We start from the raw sequence: 19,067 nt of genomic DNA on the forward strand, positions 1-19,067 counted from the left end.
TATATTGTAAATAGATTTCTGTTTGCACTAATGGCTTTTCAGCTGTAATGCTGCGTCAGCTGGTCTGCAATGCTGAGTCAGCACAAACACTACAGTATTTACACTGCACTCGACATCACATACTGACAGAATAATAATAATGATGAGCATCATCAGCGGTCACAACACTGCAGTAATGACAGCCTCGTCAACATTCTGTGACTCCTTTCTGAATTGAGGGTTCATTTCGAGCAGTTTCCATTAATTTGGAGTAAACTGGACTTATAAGCTAATCCATTACTAATGTAAAATAGTGCACAATGCTTAAATATGATTGGGTTATTAGATTGGGAAACGTTTTTTGCCACTAAAAGAGTTGATGATAGAAATTCACTAAAATATGACAGTAACAGAGTCCACACACCTACTACTGCTGAATCCTAAACATTAATGACAGCAGAAGAATGACACGTCTCAATGCCTTCCAGAGTGTCCCATCACAGGAAGTGACATCACTTGCAGCAATTCACATGCTTTTTCTATCAGTGCTTTACAGATTGATCTGCCTTTAATAACCCATGTAGCAGAGTTGAGCAGAACACAGAGACACACACTCAATGTGTTTACATCACTGAAATTCATTCATTTTACTTCGGGTTAGTCCCGTAGTCATTAGGGGTCACCACAGCGGAATGAACCGCTAACTATTCCAGCATATGTCTTACACATATGCCCTTCCAGCTGCAACACATTACTGGGAAACACCCATACACACACACACTCATACACTACAGCCAATTCAGTTGATCAGTTCCCCTATAGCGCATGTGTTTGGACTGTGGGGGAAACCGGAGCACCCGGAGGAAACCCACACCAACACGGGGAGAACATGCAAACTCCACACAGAAACACACACTGACCCAGCCGGGACTCGAACCAGAGACCTTCTTGCTGTGAGGCCACAGTGCTAACCATTGAGCCACCGTACCACCCCATGACTGAAATTACAAATAATAATTCACATATGTTTAATTCCAATGTTTAATAAGATGTAAAGTAGACTTGATGTGATGATAACTGAAGCTGAATGTAGGTTTCAGGAGGTGGACACAGTCAAAAATCAGCATAGTGGAATCTGAAAGTTCTTATTTTCAAGACAATATCTTTCTAAATCCACATATAAACATGAATAAATCATTTTTAAATCTAATGTGTGCTATTATTCAGACTGTTTCAGAAGCTTTTTTATATTTATAAAGGTTTATCTTAGAGATACAGAAATATCCCTGTGATTATAAACAGCAGGCCTGTGTGTGTGTGTGTGTGTGTGTGTGTGTGTGTGTCTGTGTGTGTGTGTGTGTGTGTGTGTGTGTGTGTTGTGCTGTAATGCGTTTCCTCCGCTAGTCAATACCCGTCTGCTAATGGATGGAAGCTAATATTCACAGAAACACTGTGTTTGACTGGACTTCATTAGAGAGCGGGCTCGTTTGCTGATCATTTGGCCTCATTACGCAGCTCTGCTTCTGGGATAATTTCATTCAAATGAGATTACAGAGCACAGCGCATTCACTTCCTGCAGATCATCTTGAGGATGAGCACTTCAGCTTCTGTACTTCAAGACAAGGACAGTTTATTTATACGCATTAGGGTGTGGCTATCAGTCATTTAGGGTGGAGTTACCAGTCTTCTAGGGCGGGGCTAACTATTCTTTGAGGGTGGGGTTATAAGTGATTTAGGGTGGAGCTATCAGTCCTCTAAGGCAGGGCTATCAGTCCTCTAGTTCTCTAATTTATACGCATTAGGGCGGAGCTATTAGTCATTTAGGGCGAGGTTATTAGTCTTCTAGGGCAGGGCTATCCATCCTTTAGGGTAGAGCCATCATTGCTCTAGGGTGGGGCAATAAACCATATAGGGTGGAGCTATCGGTCTTCTAGCGCAGGGCTATCAGTCATTTGGGCGGAGTTATCAGTCCTTTAGGGCGGAGCTATTAGTCCTTTAAGGAGGGACTACCAATACTTTACAGCGGAGCTATTACTGCTTTAGGGCAGGCTATCAGTCCTTTAGGGCGGGGCTTTCAGTTTATTAACATATTTTGTATACAATGTCAATTCCTTGTGCTTTACACTAAAAAAGGCTCATGTGAAACGTCATAAATAAGCTCATATCATGAAACAGAACATGACTGATTGAGTGACTGGTAGCAGTATTTTGTGAGCTGCTCTGTCATGTTTCATCATCTACTGTGCGCACACACACACACACACACACACACACACACACACACACACACACACACACACACACACACACACACACAGCTCCAGTCTCAGCTCAGATAATTGGATTTCTCTGCTTCTCTTCTGAAACTCATGGCAACCTGAGAGACAGACTTCAGTTCATCACAGCCAATAATCTGCACTCGTTACAGCGCTCATTAGTGAAGCGGAGAAATTAAGAGAAAGAACAAACACCCTCTGTCTCTGAGTGTGTGTGTGTGTGTGTGTGTGTGTGGATCAGATCCACCGCTATGTGTGTAACTAACTAAATAAAAGATAAATGTGACATGCTTATAAAAATAAATAAATGTTTATTTCTATTTAATAATAAATGAATGTTGTATACTGTTTACATACAATGTTATGCAAATACATGTAAATACATGCAATAACTAAATGAAAAATAACTCACACACAAGCGTTTCTAAACCTTTACGAGTTTATGAGAAACTACAGTATCGGGTCATTTGTTTTTACAACTGCAGGAATAGTGGTTGTGTTACCATAGCAACTGTAGAATCACCACAACAGATCAGTTACTATAGATGTTGTGTTACCATAGCAACTGTAGAATCACCACAACAGATCGATTACAATAGTGGTTGTGTTACCATAGCAACTGTAGAATCACCACAACAGATCAGTTACTATAGTAGTTGTGTTACCATAGCAACTGTAGAATCACCACAACAGATCAATTACTATAGTTGCTGCGTTACCATAGCAACTGTAGAATCACCACAACAGATCAATTACTATAGTAGTTGTGTTACCATAACAACCACAGAATCACCACAACAGATCGATTACTTTAGTTGTTCTGTTACCATAGCAACTGTAGAATCACCACAACAGATCGATTACTATAGATGTTGTTACCATAGCAACTGCAGAATCACCACAACAGATCGATTACTATAGTTGTTGTGTTACCATAGCAACTGTAGAATCACCGCAATATATATATGAATTTATATTATTATATATAATTATTATTTTTATTTTTTCTCGTCTTGAAAAGTCTTTTTAAATCTTCATATTTATGGACAACAGTAACCTGTATATCGATGTTTTTATGTTATTAAAGGTAAACGCGGAGTATAATGTAATATGCAGTACAGTACAGTGTGTGCGCTTTATTTTTCTCGAGAGGAATTGTGCGCGTGCGCGTGTTTGCGTGTGTGTGTGAGTGCTGGAGAGCCGGAGCCGTATGAGATGTTGGCGCTGTCCTGGTCCTCTGCTCCCCGAGACACACACACACACACACTCCCGGCGGCTGTGGATGCGGTGACTGAGCACTCGGTGTCCGGTGTGTGTCTGTGGTGTTATGAGCGGCCGCTGCTGACGGTGTTTACGGTGTTTCTGTGTGCGGTGTTATGAGCTACCGCTGCTGACGGTGTTTCTGCCCGCCGGTGCGCCATGAGGAGCGGCGGAGCGGCGGCGGTGCTGCTGCTGACACTGCTGGAGGTCAGTACACACACACATGCATATTATTCTGCATTTCACTACAGCTTCATCATTTCTGCAGCACAGCTCTGCGTGTGTGTGTGTGTGTGTGTGTGTGTGTGTGTGTGTGTGTGTGTGTGTGTGCGCGCGCCTTTGTGTCTGCGCTCCTCCTACAATAAAACACACTCCAGCAGATGACAGGAGCACTACTGTAAAGATGAGGAGATTTGGTTGAATGATGTTTGGCTTTGGATCTGTATTTGTAGACTAAAGGTTGAGCAGAAATGAATATTCAGCTTTGTGTGTGTGTGTGTGTGTGTGTGTGTGTACTATATTATTTTTCTTTGTTTGTTTGTTTGTGTTGTTGGCATCATCTGAATTGCCATTGTTGGATCAGCTCTGAGGCCTTTTCTACAGTCTGGATGTTAAAGCTCACACAATGCCTGCAGAATAACTAGATTGCACTTTGGCTGTGTGTGTGTGTGTGTGTGTGTGTGTGTGTGTGTTTATGTTGTTTAATTATTTGTGGTTAAGTATCTATCCATCTATAACTATCTAAACAATCTACAGTAATGTATAGTAAATATGTAGTTTGTTGAACCATACTATAGCATAATATCTTAATATGTTGTGGTGGTAACACAACCACTATATTAATATAAAGAAATGGCCCTGTTGTTTTCTACAGCTGTAGGGTATAAAACACTACAATACACCACAGTTTACTGTAGTAAAACAATAGAAATATTAATATTTATCTATATGGGCAGCACAGTGGCTCAGTGGTTAGCACTGTGGCCTCACAGCAAGAAGGTCTCTGGTTCGAGTCCCAGCTGGGTCAGTGTGTGTTTCTGTGTGGAGTTTGCATGTTCTCCCCGTGTTGGTGTGGGTTTCCTCCGGGTGCTCCGGTTTCCCCCACAGTCCAAACACATGCGCTATAGGGGAATTGATCAACTAAACTGGCCGTAGTTTATGCGTGTGTGTGTGTGTGAATGAGCCTGTAGGGGTGTTTTCCAGTGATGGGTTGCAGCTAGAAGGGCATCCGCTGTATAAAACACATGCAGGAATAGTTGGTGGTTCATTACACTGTGGCGACCCTTGATGAATTAAGGGACTAAGCTGGAAAGAAAATGAGTGAATGAACACTTCAGTATGATGGAGCATTCGTTAAGGAGTTGTAGATACTATAATATATACAGTACAGTATTTACAGTAAATGACTGGTATGTTTCATGTGTGTGTGTGTGTGTGTGTGTGGTGTGTGATGTATGCAGATGTAATGCCTGTAGTTGTTTAGCTGTAGGCTGCCTCCTTCATTTAACGTCTCTGCCTTTGAGAAGTACAGCGTTTGCATCTCAAAGCTTGTCATTCTGCTTTACTGTACAGCAGTACACTGTGTTTGCGGTTACAGTAATGCTGTTTTACTCCATTATTACCTTCAATACAGTGGCCCGTCAGAAGAGAGAGACACACTCGCTCATAAATCCTCTGATCAATCAATACGCCAGCTTATTCTCTCATAGACTGTTGCATAACATCAATTAAATGCAAAATATTGTGTTCACTCTCCCACACACACTCCCTGAGTGTAATGATGTGCTCATTACAGCTGGACCACTGCTGTACAGTCACACACACTCATTGCTGTACACAACATGAATATTACCCCTCATGCACAGGTCTATGAGCTGCAGTAGACATTATGAGGAGTTTGGTTTTTGCTCTGTCACTATAAATTCTAGGGATGTCGCAGTACTCTATATTATATTGAAGTGTTGGGGATTTAATTGCATGCTTTTTATTTAAATGTTAAAAATGCATTTAGCAATTTTTCCACTCCATTAAAGGAATATATATATATATTTGCAGAAATCTGTTAATCAAGCTCAGTCCTGATCAAAACTACTAAAGGATTTATAAAATTACAGGATTTTAACTCTTTAAATGCCAAGTTCACAGATGATTTCACTGATTTAGTGAAAAAACACAGAAATGGCGTGTTTTAATATATAAAGTAGTAGTGGACTGGATCTTGGACATGTGAACAACATTGCCTTTGATGCATTGTTTTCAATAATCTTCATTTATTTACTGTTGGTGGCTGTTTTTGCCCCATTACTTCTTTTATAACCATCATATACACCATATAATCATGCACTTTTGATTGTTGGTGGTGTTTCCTGTTGGTAAGAGGTCAGAAGATTGTATTTTTACTGTTGATCATCAGTTGAAACATTAACCCTTTATATAGGCCTGCGCAAAAAAAAAAGCTTAGTTTCTGGATTTTAATTAAAGTGTGTGTATGCGTCTGTGAGTGTGTGAGAGCAATCTTTGCACACTTACCCTGATGTGTCTGAGAAAATCTAAATATGCATCTCCGCTCTCATAACTACATGGAGTAAACAAAAACAAAGACTGTGCATTTATGCACCATCAAATGGGGTTATAATGGAAATTAATGGGGGCAAAAACAACCACCAACAGTAAATTAGGGAGAAAACAATTAAAATCTCACAATGCATCAAAGCCAGTGTTGTTAATGATCGCTCACATGAGCAGGACTGTGAGAAAAGATCAAACAAATCCTAATTTTATATTGAAAATACAACATTTTGTGTGTGTTTTTGTCACTAAATCAGTGAAATCATCTGTGAATTTGGCAATTAAAGAGTTAAATCCTATATTTTATTAATCGTTTAGTAGTTTTGATCAGGACTGAGCTTGATTAACAGATTTATGCAAAAAAATATATGAATCTGCTGCACTTTTACAGCAGTTGAATTCAGTGGATGTTTTCATCCCGAACACAACACAAGGGGAGTACACAGTGCACAAGGGTTAAGTGTCCAGAAAACTAGACAAATGAAAGGAAAAGCAGTGTTGTGGTGTGTGTGCTGTTGTGTTTTTGACACTGCTGATGGTGTTTGTCATTGAGCAGAGTTTCAGCATCAGTCAGACCTCAGCAGGGACTCTGCTGCTAGTGTTGATACGGGGATTTGTCAATCTGTATTTACCAGAGACAAAGGTTTTAGCCTAATGCCCAGGATAATGCTGGGGTAACAGGCACTCAGATTGCGCTCTCTTGCTCTATTCAGTTCAGCTTTATTGGCATAACTAGTCAAGTATTATTGTTTCTGTTTATTTAAGAGGGACGATGCAGTATAGCATCCACATATAGGCTATATTCTAGCCAATGGATAATTGAAGCAGTATTGGGGGCAGTTCACAAACAATGCATTTTTCCTTTCCAACGTGCTACTTTTCTATTGTTTTTCAATGTAAACACACGCTTGACAACGTCAAGCGTGTGTTTACATTGAAAAACAATAGAAAAGTAGCACGTTGGAAAGGAAACCCCTTAGTGTTTGACCACTACGCTTGCATCTCTTGAAGCGATGTACACATGATAATAGGTCCACTTTAAAATGGAAAAGTTGTTATTTTTTTAAGCAAGATGCTAATGGTCTAATCCGATTCAATTGACTATGCTAAGCTAAGCTAAAAGTGCTTGTGCTAGACCCGGAGATCAACTGAATGTATTCAGAAATGAGAATAATCTACAAGAGAGCTGTTTAATGAGCATATTTCTCTCATATAGTGCAGTGTTCCTTTAAGACAGCAGAGCGAGAACACTAATATAGGATGCAGATTAATGTCATTATTAAAGCCGGCTCTGCAGATGAGCATCTCTCTCTCTCTCTCTCTCCTATTCTCTAGCCAGGAACAAATGGAGCGCTTCTGGTGTACTTTGTGTCTTAATGGCGGTCCCGAGTGGATGTAAAGCCAGCCATTAGTGAGTGTGTTTCTTGACAAACAGCAGATGTGAACATGAGGCTGATTTCCCTGCTGAATACACTGGATCCAGCTTTAAAGCCCGCGCTGTGATTATCATCATGCGGCTGTGCTGTTCTGGAGGAAAGCTGCAGTGTTCCTCAGCGCTTCTTCAACTCTGACCTCTCTGATCTTGAGCTCAAATCTCTACTAATTATGGCATTATCTGTTACATAATGTAGCAGGGATTTAGTTATATCTCAGATTATCAATGCCATTCCCTAATAACAATACTTAGTTCCTAGAATGTTATGGGAATGTTAGTTTTAGGTTGCCAGAACGTTATGGAGATAATAAGCTCCTCATGACCACCAATTCTAAGGTCTCTCTCTGTGTGTGTGTGTGTGTGTGTGTGTGTGTGTTTTATGCAAATGTCTTTTTTCAGATGCATTACATGCATTGACGGTCATGTTAAATAGATTAATATAGATAACTAAGGGTTAAATGGGGTCTGAGAGCTTTCTCTGGCTGTCAGATCTCAGTCATTCATTCATAAACACACTCAGACGCATAAACAAATACATACATGCGCACACACACACACACACACACACACACACACACACACACACACACATGCAACAGCTCTTCTCTAATTAATGTTTACTGCTGTGATGGGCGGAGCCAGCCTGTCACTCACAAGAGATCCACCAATAGCAAATGTAATGGAGATCAGCTGAGCTTTATTGACAGATCCAAGTCCATTTGATGTTCTGTTATAGAGGTATGCTGTGTGATTTGATTGACTATACTGTTCCGGCATATTTTAACGTATGACATGTTTTAAAACACATATGAGTACATGTATACGATATACTGACCTCCTTTACACATGTTAAGTGTCACTGGTATCCTCAGGAATCAGAATGAGGTATATTTCAGTAAACGTATTGCTGGCCAATAATTAAATCGCAGTCAAATCTTTGTGTTTACATAAAGTGTGTACTCACTGTGTAAAAATATTGTGTATATATAAAACCAAAAGGATCTTCTGACAGCACTAATTAACAGAATAATTATTGTGTAGCCCATTCAGTAATTAAAAATGATACTCATTGACTTGACTGTCTTTCTCCTCTGTTTCTGCAGTGTGTAGAAGCTAAGAAGTACTGCTGGTATTCTGAGGGAGGATACCCCATCTTCTTCATGTGAGTACAGTGCTGTGGTGTTACGTACTGATCTGGAGTCAGTGTTTGGGCTTTTGTTCATTGGTTTGAACATCAGACATTACGTTCAGTTGAATCTGCCGTTCGTCAGGATCTGCTCATTAACATTACACACTACTGGAGGATGAAGAGAAGCACGAGTTAATGAGGTGATGCTGGAGCAGGTGCACACACACACACACAGACACATTAAAACACACACTGAAACACTCATGCACACACTAAAACACACTGTGTGCATGTAAAGATACTGGGTGGACAAGTCAAAGTACATAAATAAGAAAGGAAATCTGTATCTACATACAACATGCATAACAGCAGAAAGCATTATAGGTCATCAAAACCTGAAGTGAATAATATAGATAGAAACAAAAGCAGGCAGTGGTGTGGAATGACAACAATGATGGTAATAATGACTGTAAAAATGACAACAACTACTACTAATACTACACCAACTACTAGCAATATTGTTTAACCAACATGAAGGACATCAATAGCATTTCTTATAGAAGTAATGTGCTCCTGCCCTGTTCCACCATGCATGTTGTGTAAATGAGTGTGTGCATTTACACTTGTGCAACAACACGAGCCAGTCACAAATGAGCTGAAATGATCATACCTCTGTTTTCTGTGAATGCTGGCTCTGCTTCCCCATCTTCACAGACCCTGTACTGTAGTGATGATGATACCCGAGGGCACTCTGAAAGTAAAACTCAAGTCTCAGTGTTGACTTCACTGCATAAAGCTTACCAAAGTGTTATTAATATGATTTGGTGTTGTTTATTTGATGATAGTTTAAACGCAGCATGTACATATCACGATATAAAGAAACATTGGAAAAACTCTGATCAGAAATATAAACATGTTTACCTTTTAGATAAGGAATCCGCCTCCTCCAAACCACCATCCACTGTACCTGTAACAGAGAACTCCTGCTTAATTCAGTGTTCCAGCAGGTCTTGTTCACGCAGGATTTCATTCTTGCTTCAACAACAAATCACTTTACAAAGTTTTCTCTATGTCCTCCAGAGAAGCGTTTGAACACTGTGTCTGTACTAACTGGCTGGCTTCACGCTGATTGGGTTCAGCTGATAGTGACTCTCCTGCAGTGCAGTGACGAGTATGGCCTATAGGTGGCAGCACAACAGCTGGCAAAAACACAGACCAAAAAATAAACTAAATAAGACATTACATTCACTAATTCAGGAATCTCAGAATAAATGTGGGCAAAAAACCCACAGAAACAATGTGATATATGTTTGCAATGTGTATAAAACATTTATAAAATCTGGTACTGTATTACACATCTGTGTGTAAAAGCACTAATGCTGGATAAACACAGAAACTGATTTGTTGGATTAATTAAGATTGATACGGACTCATCTGTGTATCTTGAAATTAATAAAGTCATTCATTTTCTTTTTTCCTGTTTAGAATATAACAGAGCCTTTAGTTGTTATTAGGGGGGATTTACAAAGCAGAAATAATCTTCACTTTAGCTCCTATTGAAGCAGAGCAGTTCTCTTCTGCAGTCATACGGTCATCCTTCAATCCAATAAATACATATAGAAATCTGTATATAAGGGTCCCGGACTGCACTATGTCAGTCAGACCTTACTGTGTGTGTATTCAAGACAATGTGTGTTACACAGCTTCTCTAACATGCCTCTGGTCCCCACTGTTACACTGGTGCATACGTTCACAAATAGGACACACTCTCCGTTTCATTTTACATTGTGATTAAGTTAAATAATTACAATTAAATGCACTACTACTATTACAATATTGTGAAGTGGATTAAAGAGCAGGGTGTTTGCTGAAAAGGCAGTATATTTAACATTTTACTGTTTTTATTACAGAACAGACGAGAGATGCCATCATTCATCACTGTTAAAGACAGACCTTATTAAAATCCATACACTAGATCAGGGGTCGGGAACCTTCTATCAGCAAAGAGCCATTTCTGATGTTTTTTGGCAAACGCATTTTTTAAAAGAGCCACGTGACTAAGTTATATATATATATATATATATATATATATATATATATATATATATATATATATATATAGTGTTGGTAGCATAATCTGATGGGCAGGATAAAATGTCAGGACACATATTATGAAACATCATACTCAGTTGAGTAACACCACTGATTTTCAGTTCACATCACTATTAAGCGAAAATAACTCACTCTGTCTAATGTTCAAGATGAGCCCACGGTCACCTCTTCCGTCATGTTTTCTGGCTGACTTCAGATCGCTTTGCTTCCGTCTCCTGATCCATTCACGCAGTTTCATCTTCTCTTGATCAGGCTCATAATCAGATTAACTCGTGTTTAATATATATATGCTTGACTGCCTCTGGAATTTTGAAAACACGGTTATTATTGAGGTAGGCCACTACGCCATTATTTATATTCTCTGCTCACTGCGCGGGAAACAATCAACAACCAATGAGAGTGCTTGTAAATATAAGAAAGCTGATTGGTCAAAAGTGGCTACCTTTATGTGTTTATCTCTCTCTCTCTCCCTCTCTCTCTCACACACACACACACACACACATAATCATGCAGGTATTCAACACGCACCAGTTAATGCCGGATCAATTAAATCAATACCGGAACGCAGAACACGAATATCTGACATTTCCCGGACCTAGATCCGGCTCAGATTAAGCACTGGCGCGAACAGTACACATGCGTGCTCAACATACACGACTTATTCGCCATCTGTGAAAGGTTTCCTTTGCCTCGCGATCTCCAATGAGGAAAGCAGAGCTCGCAGCACCCGAACTCCCAGATGCCCGTCCAAACTCCCGTCCTGCCCCTGTTGTTTTTGTCCGGTTTGCGCTTCATACTGGAGCTCCTCACACGCTGGTACTGCACTCGGCTGGTACTTTGCCGGAAAAGCTGCAATATTGGTTTCAAAATGTCTCTTAACATTAGATATTTTTAAAGAGGAAATGCTGTGCAGATCAGACAAGGCAGAGCACCCGAGCTTTGCCTTTCAGTAACAGCAAATGTTTCTGCCCACTCATTTAGAAACTTTCTATGTTCATCAGGATTATTTTCTTATCGCCATCATCATCATCATCATCATCATCATCATCATCATCACCACTCATGAATGTTGCTCGAATTTACGTGCACGCGCGGTTACCATAGAAACGTAAGTTTATTATTCACAGCGCCGCAATATTTTTTCCTCCAAAAATTACAATAACGAGGGTACTGTAGCTGTATTTTCAATAGGAACCTGATTTCTAGTTATCTGACGGTTATCATTTTTAACTGTAAAATATTATTTAAAGGAGACAGCTGGAGAGCCACGTGTTTTAGTTAAAGAGCCACTTGTGGCCCGCGAGCCATGGGTTCCCGACCACTGCACTAGATGGACATACAGCTTCATTTGGGACAATAAATACCTTACTGTTTGATTCAATACTGAAATAAAGATTGAACACTTACCTCATCTGCAAGCGAAAGCATCAGAGCAGTCTGGTGGTCATTTCAGCATCATTGTTAGACAAAAACTATAAAAACAAGATGATAAATACATGTTAGGATCGAGTCCTCATCAGTTCAAGTCCCCACTATGCCAAACCTATAGTATGTGTATTAACATAAAGAGTACACACACACACACACAACAGTCTTATGAACACTGATTAAAAGTAAAGCGTTACCCAATTATCTTTATTTTATAAACGCTACCTGGGGTTTGGTTCCCACCATGTTTTTGGTCCCTAATTTGCGAGTGTGCTAACATGCTGAGGTCCCCACCATGTAATAAAAACAAACACAAACACACAGATCCTTCCTGAAAGATAAAACACATCACAGCTGTTAAACTGTTCTGAGATCAGCTGTGGGATGCTCAGAAAGCACAATGCTGAACTATAATGCATTATAGCGACTCTCAGCTCTATTATTCACCGGCGCATCACACAGTGATCTCGCACTGGATGCAGTGTATTTTGTGCTCCTTAGATCTCCTTTTGTGGGCTGTCATCATCTATTGATGACTCGAGCTTTACTGTGTGTATATATATATTTAAATATAGACGGTAAGCTTTCTTTGAAAAGCTGTAAATATTGATCCGGCCTTGCTTTATCATTTATGAAGGTTTCTCATGTAATATCACCATGGTAGAGTCTAGGGCTGACAGAAAATATCCAGTTTCCAATATTCCTCAAATTTCTGTATAAACACATCTGAACGCAGGCTTTTGCATTTACATTTGTGGTGTGTGAAGGATATTTTCAATAGAAATTGCCCTTGCTCTGTTAAACATTCATTTACCTTCGGCTTAATTCCTTATTTATCAGAGGTCGCTACAGCGGAGTGAACCAATAACTACTCCAGCATAAGTTTTACACAACACATGCCCTTTGAACTGCAACCCAGTACTGTAAAACACCCATTTACACACACACTCATACACTACGGCCAGTTTAGTTGATCAGTTCCCCTATAGCGCATGTGTTTGGACTGTGGGGGAAACCGGAGCACCCAGAGGAAACCCACGCCAACACGGGGAGAACATGCAAACTCCACACAGAAACACCAACAGACCCAGCTGAGACTGGAACCAGTGATCTTCTTGCTGTGAGGACACAGTGCTGCCCCTATGCTTTTTTCTATTTGTAATTTTTAATGTGCCCATGTTACATCAGTGTAGAGAGTGTTGCTGTAAATATCAGACGGTCACGCTCATTAAACTAAAGGTCAGAAAATTTGAAGCTCTTCTGCTAATGAGGAGCTTTAATTACAGATGTTGTGCACCTTCAGTGGTTAGTGTTCACCCTGAGGACTTTCACAGCATCACAAACTTCACCAAAACACGTCAGATCAGCTCACAAACTCATCATTACAGCTGATTTTGTGAGAAAATAAACAAAACAGAATATCATTAGAGTAAATATATTGAATGAGAAGTCTGAGAGATGTTTTGAAGAATGTTCCTGCTGCCCCTCTAAAGCATTAAATGAATGAGGGCTGCAAAGGAGAATCACCTGAAGCAGAATAAAACAGGATTAAATGTATTTATTCCAGCTTCACCTCAGCTCATCTGGAGCGCTGTCATGTGTCTGTCTGTATGTGAGGGATAACACTATAATAATCCAGTAGAATAACCAACATGTGATGATTCATTTATAATAATTTAGAATTCTGTGTGTGTGTGTGCAGATGCCGCTCGTATGAGGACTGCTGTGGAACCCGCTGCTGCGTCAGGGCTCTCTCCATACAGAGACTCTGGTACTTCTGGTAGGAGAAACTTTTAATGAATAATTAATGAATAATTTAAATTGATTAATTATGAATTAATTTTCATTCATTAACCACAACTCCTGAGATCAGTTTAAAACACGCACATAACACAAATGATTACAGGAGAATCATCTGAGAATGTTTTAAGAACTGGTCAGCAAAAGGTTAATTTAACTCAACATTATCATTATATTTTAAAGCTGTGTGTAACTTAATTTATAATTAACATGTCAAATATAACAGTAGAAACACGGAAACAGTATTTACTTTGGATCAGTGGTGGGCGTGTCCTTCATAGCTGTGCTGCTCTCGGATAGGCTACTGCTGATGATGGGCGTGTTCTTCTGCTGCGGCGCTGGATTCTTCATTCGCAGACGCATGTATCCGTCAGTGCTGAGTGACGAGCCCGCCTTCAATGTGTCCTTCACTAGACAGCCCGTCAGCACACCCGGTACCAACACACACACACACACACTCTAAATACACACATTAAACACCATTCAGATGCTTATTGGGACATTTGAATGTAAAAATAAGGTTGTTGCTAGAAGGGATACAGCAGCGACCAGAAGATAATGAGAATTATTTATTTTATTTATTTTATTTTATCTATTAAATTACACACTAAATTGTATTTTATTAACGTCTACTTCTATGAGAAGGAGGGAGGGAGTAAAGAAGGAGGGAGGGAGGGGGGTAGGTAGGTCAGAAGGTTGGTAGGTAGGTAGGTAGGGAGGAAGGGAGGGAGGAAGGTAGGAGGGAGAGAGGGAGGAAGGGAGGTAAGTAAGGAAGGAGGAAGGTAGAGGGAGGTAGGGAGGCATATAGGGGGGGAGGTAGGTAGGGATGGAGGGAGGAGGTAAGTAGGTAGGGACGGAGGTAGGTCGGAAGGGAGGGAAGGAGGGAGGTAGGTAGGGAGGTAGGTAGAGGGAGGGAGGAAGGTAGGTAGGGAGGGAGGCAGGTAGGGATGGAGAAAGCTAAGTAGGTAGGGAGGGAGGTAGGTCGGGAGGGAGGGAGGCAAGAAGGGAAGGAGGAAAGTAGGTAGGGAGGGAGGTAGGGATGGTGGTAAGTGGGGAAAAACAAAAAAAGGAGGAAGGTGAAAGGTGGTGAGCTTGACAAACCACTACCCTGAACCCCCACTCACCAATTCTCTGCCTTGTTTACCCTACCTTCCTCCCTACTTACCTCCCTTCCTCCCCTGTGCCCTCATTCCCTACCTTCCTCCTATCTACTTACCTCTCTTCATTCCTCCCCTCCCTACCTACCTTCCTCCCTCCTTCCTAACATCCCTCCCTACCATCCTCCCTACCTTCCTCACTCCTTACCTTTCTCCCTCCTTCACTCCCTCCTTCCTTCCTTCCCTCCCCATCTTCACCTCTCCTATCTTTCTTCCCTCTCTACCTTCCTTCCTCTTTTCCTTCCTCCCTCCTTGCTACTTTCCATCTCTACCTTCCTCCCTACCTTCCTTCCTTACCTTCCACCCTCCTTCTCTACCACCCTGCATATCTTCCTCCCTCTTTCTCTACCTTCCTCCCTTCTCACCTCCCTTTCTCCCTACTTACTTCCCTTCCTCCCCCCTGTCCACCTTTCCTACCTTCCTTCCTCCCTCCCTCATTACCATCCTCTCCTTCCCTCCTCCCCTACCATCCATCCTTCCTCCCTCCTCGTTTTAAATGTACACATGCATTAATAGGCTTTACCTCCTCCTCCTCCAGTGTCCCAGCAGCCGGTGATGCAGGGTTTCGGGGACCCCTGCGTTGGGATGGGGGCGTCCCTGACCCCCGTGTACCCCAGCCAGTGCCCTGCGGCAGCCATGATGAGCTCGTACCCTCCACCGCCGTCATACTGCAACCACCCACCGCCGGCCTACGATCAGCTGTTCAGGAGCGCAGAGAAGAAGAGCCACAGCGAGTCTCCGCAGTGAGAAATCATGCAGAAAAATCTCCAGGACATGCCGAGTTCACACTGCAACAGTACAGAGAGGGGTTACACTCAGCTCATCTGCCCCAATATGTGGAGATGCATGATCAAGGTAGAGAAATGAGTCTGAATACTAGTGTTTATGAGGGAGTGATGATGATGGGGATCTACTTCTACAGTTAACTGCAATGTTTTAAGTCATATAACTCAAGTCTCGAGTCTTGATAATCAGGTCCTTAAAGTTACTTACCACAAACGTAAAAGTAATTCACAAATTACTTAAAGTTACTTTCCTGTGAGCTTACCTGACGCTCCTTCTGACATGAAATAAAGCGATACCCCGGGTTATTCAGTCTCGGCAGTCATCATCCACTCAGTCAGGAATCGGTTGCAGCACAGAGTCTGGTTTGAGAAGCGTCTTTTCTGAAGAATATTCAAGCAAGTCTCAAGTCCAAATGTAGTGCCTGAAGTCTGACTGGAGTCCACTGATCTCGAGCTCAGACAGTCCTGCAGGGTAAACTCAGCATTACAGTGTAATATCTGATATTACAGGCCATAAACAGAACTCTGATGTCCTCCTGATGGAGTAATGTGAACAGAACTGAACACAGCTTTGAAGAACCTGCCAGGATGAAGATGAGCTCCAGAAATGAGCATCCGTCCAGGAGACAATGAAAGGACACGGTGTTGTGCTCTAAATCTGCTGTAGATATGAACTCTCTGAGAGTGAGAATACTGAAGCCATGCTCACTGCAAGCCAAACAGACACTCATTCACTTCATTCACACTTCATCACTAATAATGACATTACTGAAGGGCCTTCCAGTTAAAGTGTGTACGATTCCTTTCATTAAAGTCAGGGCTGCTCGATTATGGGACAAACCTAAATCATGATTAATTTGGTCAAACGTGTAATCAGGGACTATTCAGAATGATTATCTGTGGCAGGTATGAGCCAAATATACACGCGTACATCTCATTTTGTTCAAGTTAAAGGATATTCACCCAAAAATCTCAATTCTATCATTATTTCTGAATGAAGCTACTGAATTATCATCTATTGTAGCTTATTTAGTGAATACAGCTCACTGACTCTTGGTAGACGAAACATTTGTTTTTTATTTGCGTTGATCAGACTTTTATAAATGTAATTCCCTTCTTTAGATGACATTATTGTGTTGGTGTTTGTTTTTGATCTAGACGAATTTCCCCAGAGGACAATAAAGTCTATAAAGAGACGTGATTTACTCACTCTTCTCATCTCACAAACCAGGTTGAGCTTCTTCACTCTGTTAAACAGAAAAGAAAAGCAGGAAACCTGTAACCACAGACTTTCATATGAGGAAAAACAAATACTATGGAAGTCAATGGTTACAGGTCTCTTCAAAATATCTTTAAGCACAATAAATAAACTCTTGAAGTTATAATGCGGTGTTCACACCAGATACGGATGTCAAGCGCAGGTGATTTACACGTCAAGTCAATGTAAAGTCACGAATAGACATCCTGCGGCGCATTCTGCGTGAATGAAACATTTGTGTGTCTGACGTGCGAATCAGTCCAGTTAGAAAATCTACTCTTTAGCAAACATCCGCGCCACGTTAACCAATCAGGAGCTTGCTCTTGTAGGGGCGTGACTATGACGTAGTGTCTGTTGTTAGTGTCCCAAGGGGAAATCCTCTAGCCGACACCGCACAACAGCTCATCAAACTAGGCTCGGCTCCGTCAGAAGCACAGCTGAACACTTCCATCATCCAGGTTTAGTTTCTGGAGGAGTTGATGAACTGATGCACCTCTGAAGGATCTAGTGGACTCAGACACAATGCCGAACGAATCTACCCTGTTTATCAGCCTTCCGAAAGCACATAAGACACAGCTACTCTCTTAGTAAAATCCATGTTAAACATTTAACAACAAAACTAGGGCGAGCAGAAGCCCCGCCCATGATGCGAATCAAATATGAAGCGAACGAAGCGAGTAAACTCAAAATGTTCACGCGTCTATTCACGAGTGAATATCGGGATTTGTTCATGCATGTCTGGTGTGAACACAGCATAAAACCACTTGAGGTAGAGTAAATAGTGAGTAAATGTTGATTTTTGGGTGAACTATCCCTTTAAAGGCACACTATGGAAGTATTAACAATATGTAAGAAACCACTCACATAATCCTGAAAGGGGGGGGGGGGGGTGTCGGGGTTATGACCTCAAATGCAGAAGTTATTAGTTTACAGATCCAAAACACAGGTATTCAGGACCATTTATTTACATCAGACACTCAGTCAGGGTGTTCTCAAACTACGCCTTTGTTTGTTGTGAACACACGCCCTCTAGCGGAGGAAAGGACATACTGCGCCTTTAATGGAGTTACTCATGAGTTCATCTGTGTGTTAATGACTGCAGCCAAACGTGTGGAAATGCATGATCAAGCTGAGAAATGTCCTGAATTACTGTGTATTTGAGGGAGCGATGATGATGATGAGAATGAAGGATTGCTGGGTTTAATGAACTAACATTATAATTTTCAGATGATTGTGTTTTAGACTAAATGTGACCCAGCCACTTGTCAGCTGCATTATTAGCCCAAATCCAAATTAAATTGAAATCATAAATGCAATGAAGCCTGATTTAGGATCTTGTTGATAGAGTTGAGCACATGAAGCAAACACAGAAATGTTCAATAGGGAACATTGAGCTAATTCTTATGAATATCCATATGTTGGGGTGAAATTTGACCTTTCTCTGTGATTATTTAAGATCTTCAGATTCATTTGGGTCTTATGGATGAAATGACTAAAGGTAATAAACGGCAGTAAAGTGTGTTCATGACAAAACATGCAACTTAAAGAGTGTAATATAAAGCAGTTTGTGACATGAAGCTGCATAAAAAGCTAAAAATCAATGGATGTGCATGATAGCAGAGGTCTCAAACCAATAATGTTGGAATATCAGCACCCGCTCATGTGTAAAAGAATAACAGCACTACTTTAATTTGTATGTTTTCACATATCAACCACACACATATATATATATATATATATAAAGTTGTTATCATAACCCAATGTGGACAAATCCAAAACTGGGTTAATTTGTTTCCATTAAATTGTATTATTATTTTATTTCAAATACTAAACCAGGGATTATTGTTGGAAAAGTACATCAAATGAAACTAAAGTGTGCT

At 40.8% G+C, this 19,067-nt stretch overlaps 1 protein-coding gene across 1 annotated transcript; it reads left to right on the forward strand.

Annotated features, from left to right (window-relative positions):
- The first annotated feature begins 3,624 nt into the window (after positions 1–3,624).
- On the forward strand, positions 3,625–16,098 carry vopp1b (VOPP1 WW domain binding protein b). Its single transcript, XM_056450922.1, has 5 exons — positions 3,625–3,722; positions 8,622–8,680; positions 13,890–13,967; positions 14,288–14,421; positions 15,683–16,098. The coding sequence occupies exons 1-5, from the start codon at positions 3,675–3,677 to the stop codon at positions 15,889–15,891; spliced, it is 528 nt and encodes a 175-aa protein (XP_056306897.1). The 5' UTR covers positions 3,625–3,674; the 3' UTR covers positions 15,892–16,098.
- Positions 16,099–19,067: the final 2,969 nt, after the last annotated feature.

Source organism: Danio aesculapii, chromosome 24 (assembly GCF_903798145.1).
Source record: "Danio aesculapii chromosome 24, fDanAes4.1, whole genome shotgun sequence".
Taxonomy (NCBI): domain Eukaryota; kingdom Metazoa; phylum Chordata; class Actinopteri; order Cypriniformes; family Danionidae; genus Danio; species Danio aesculapii.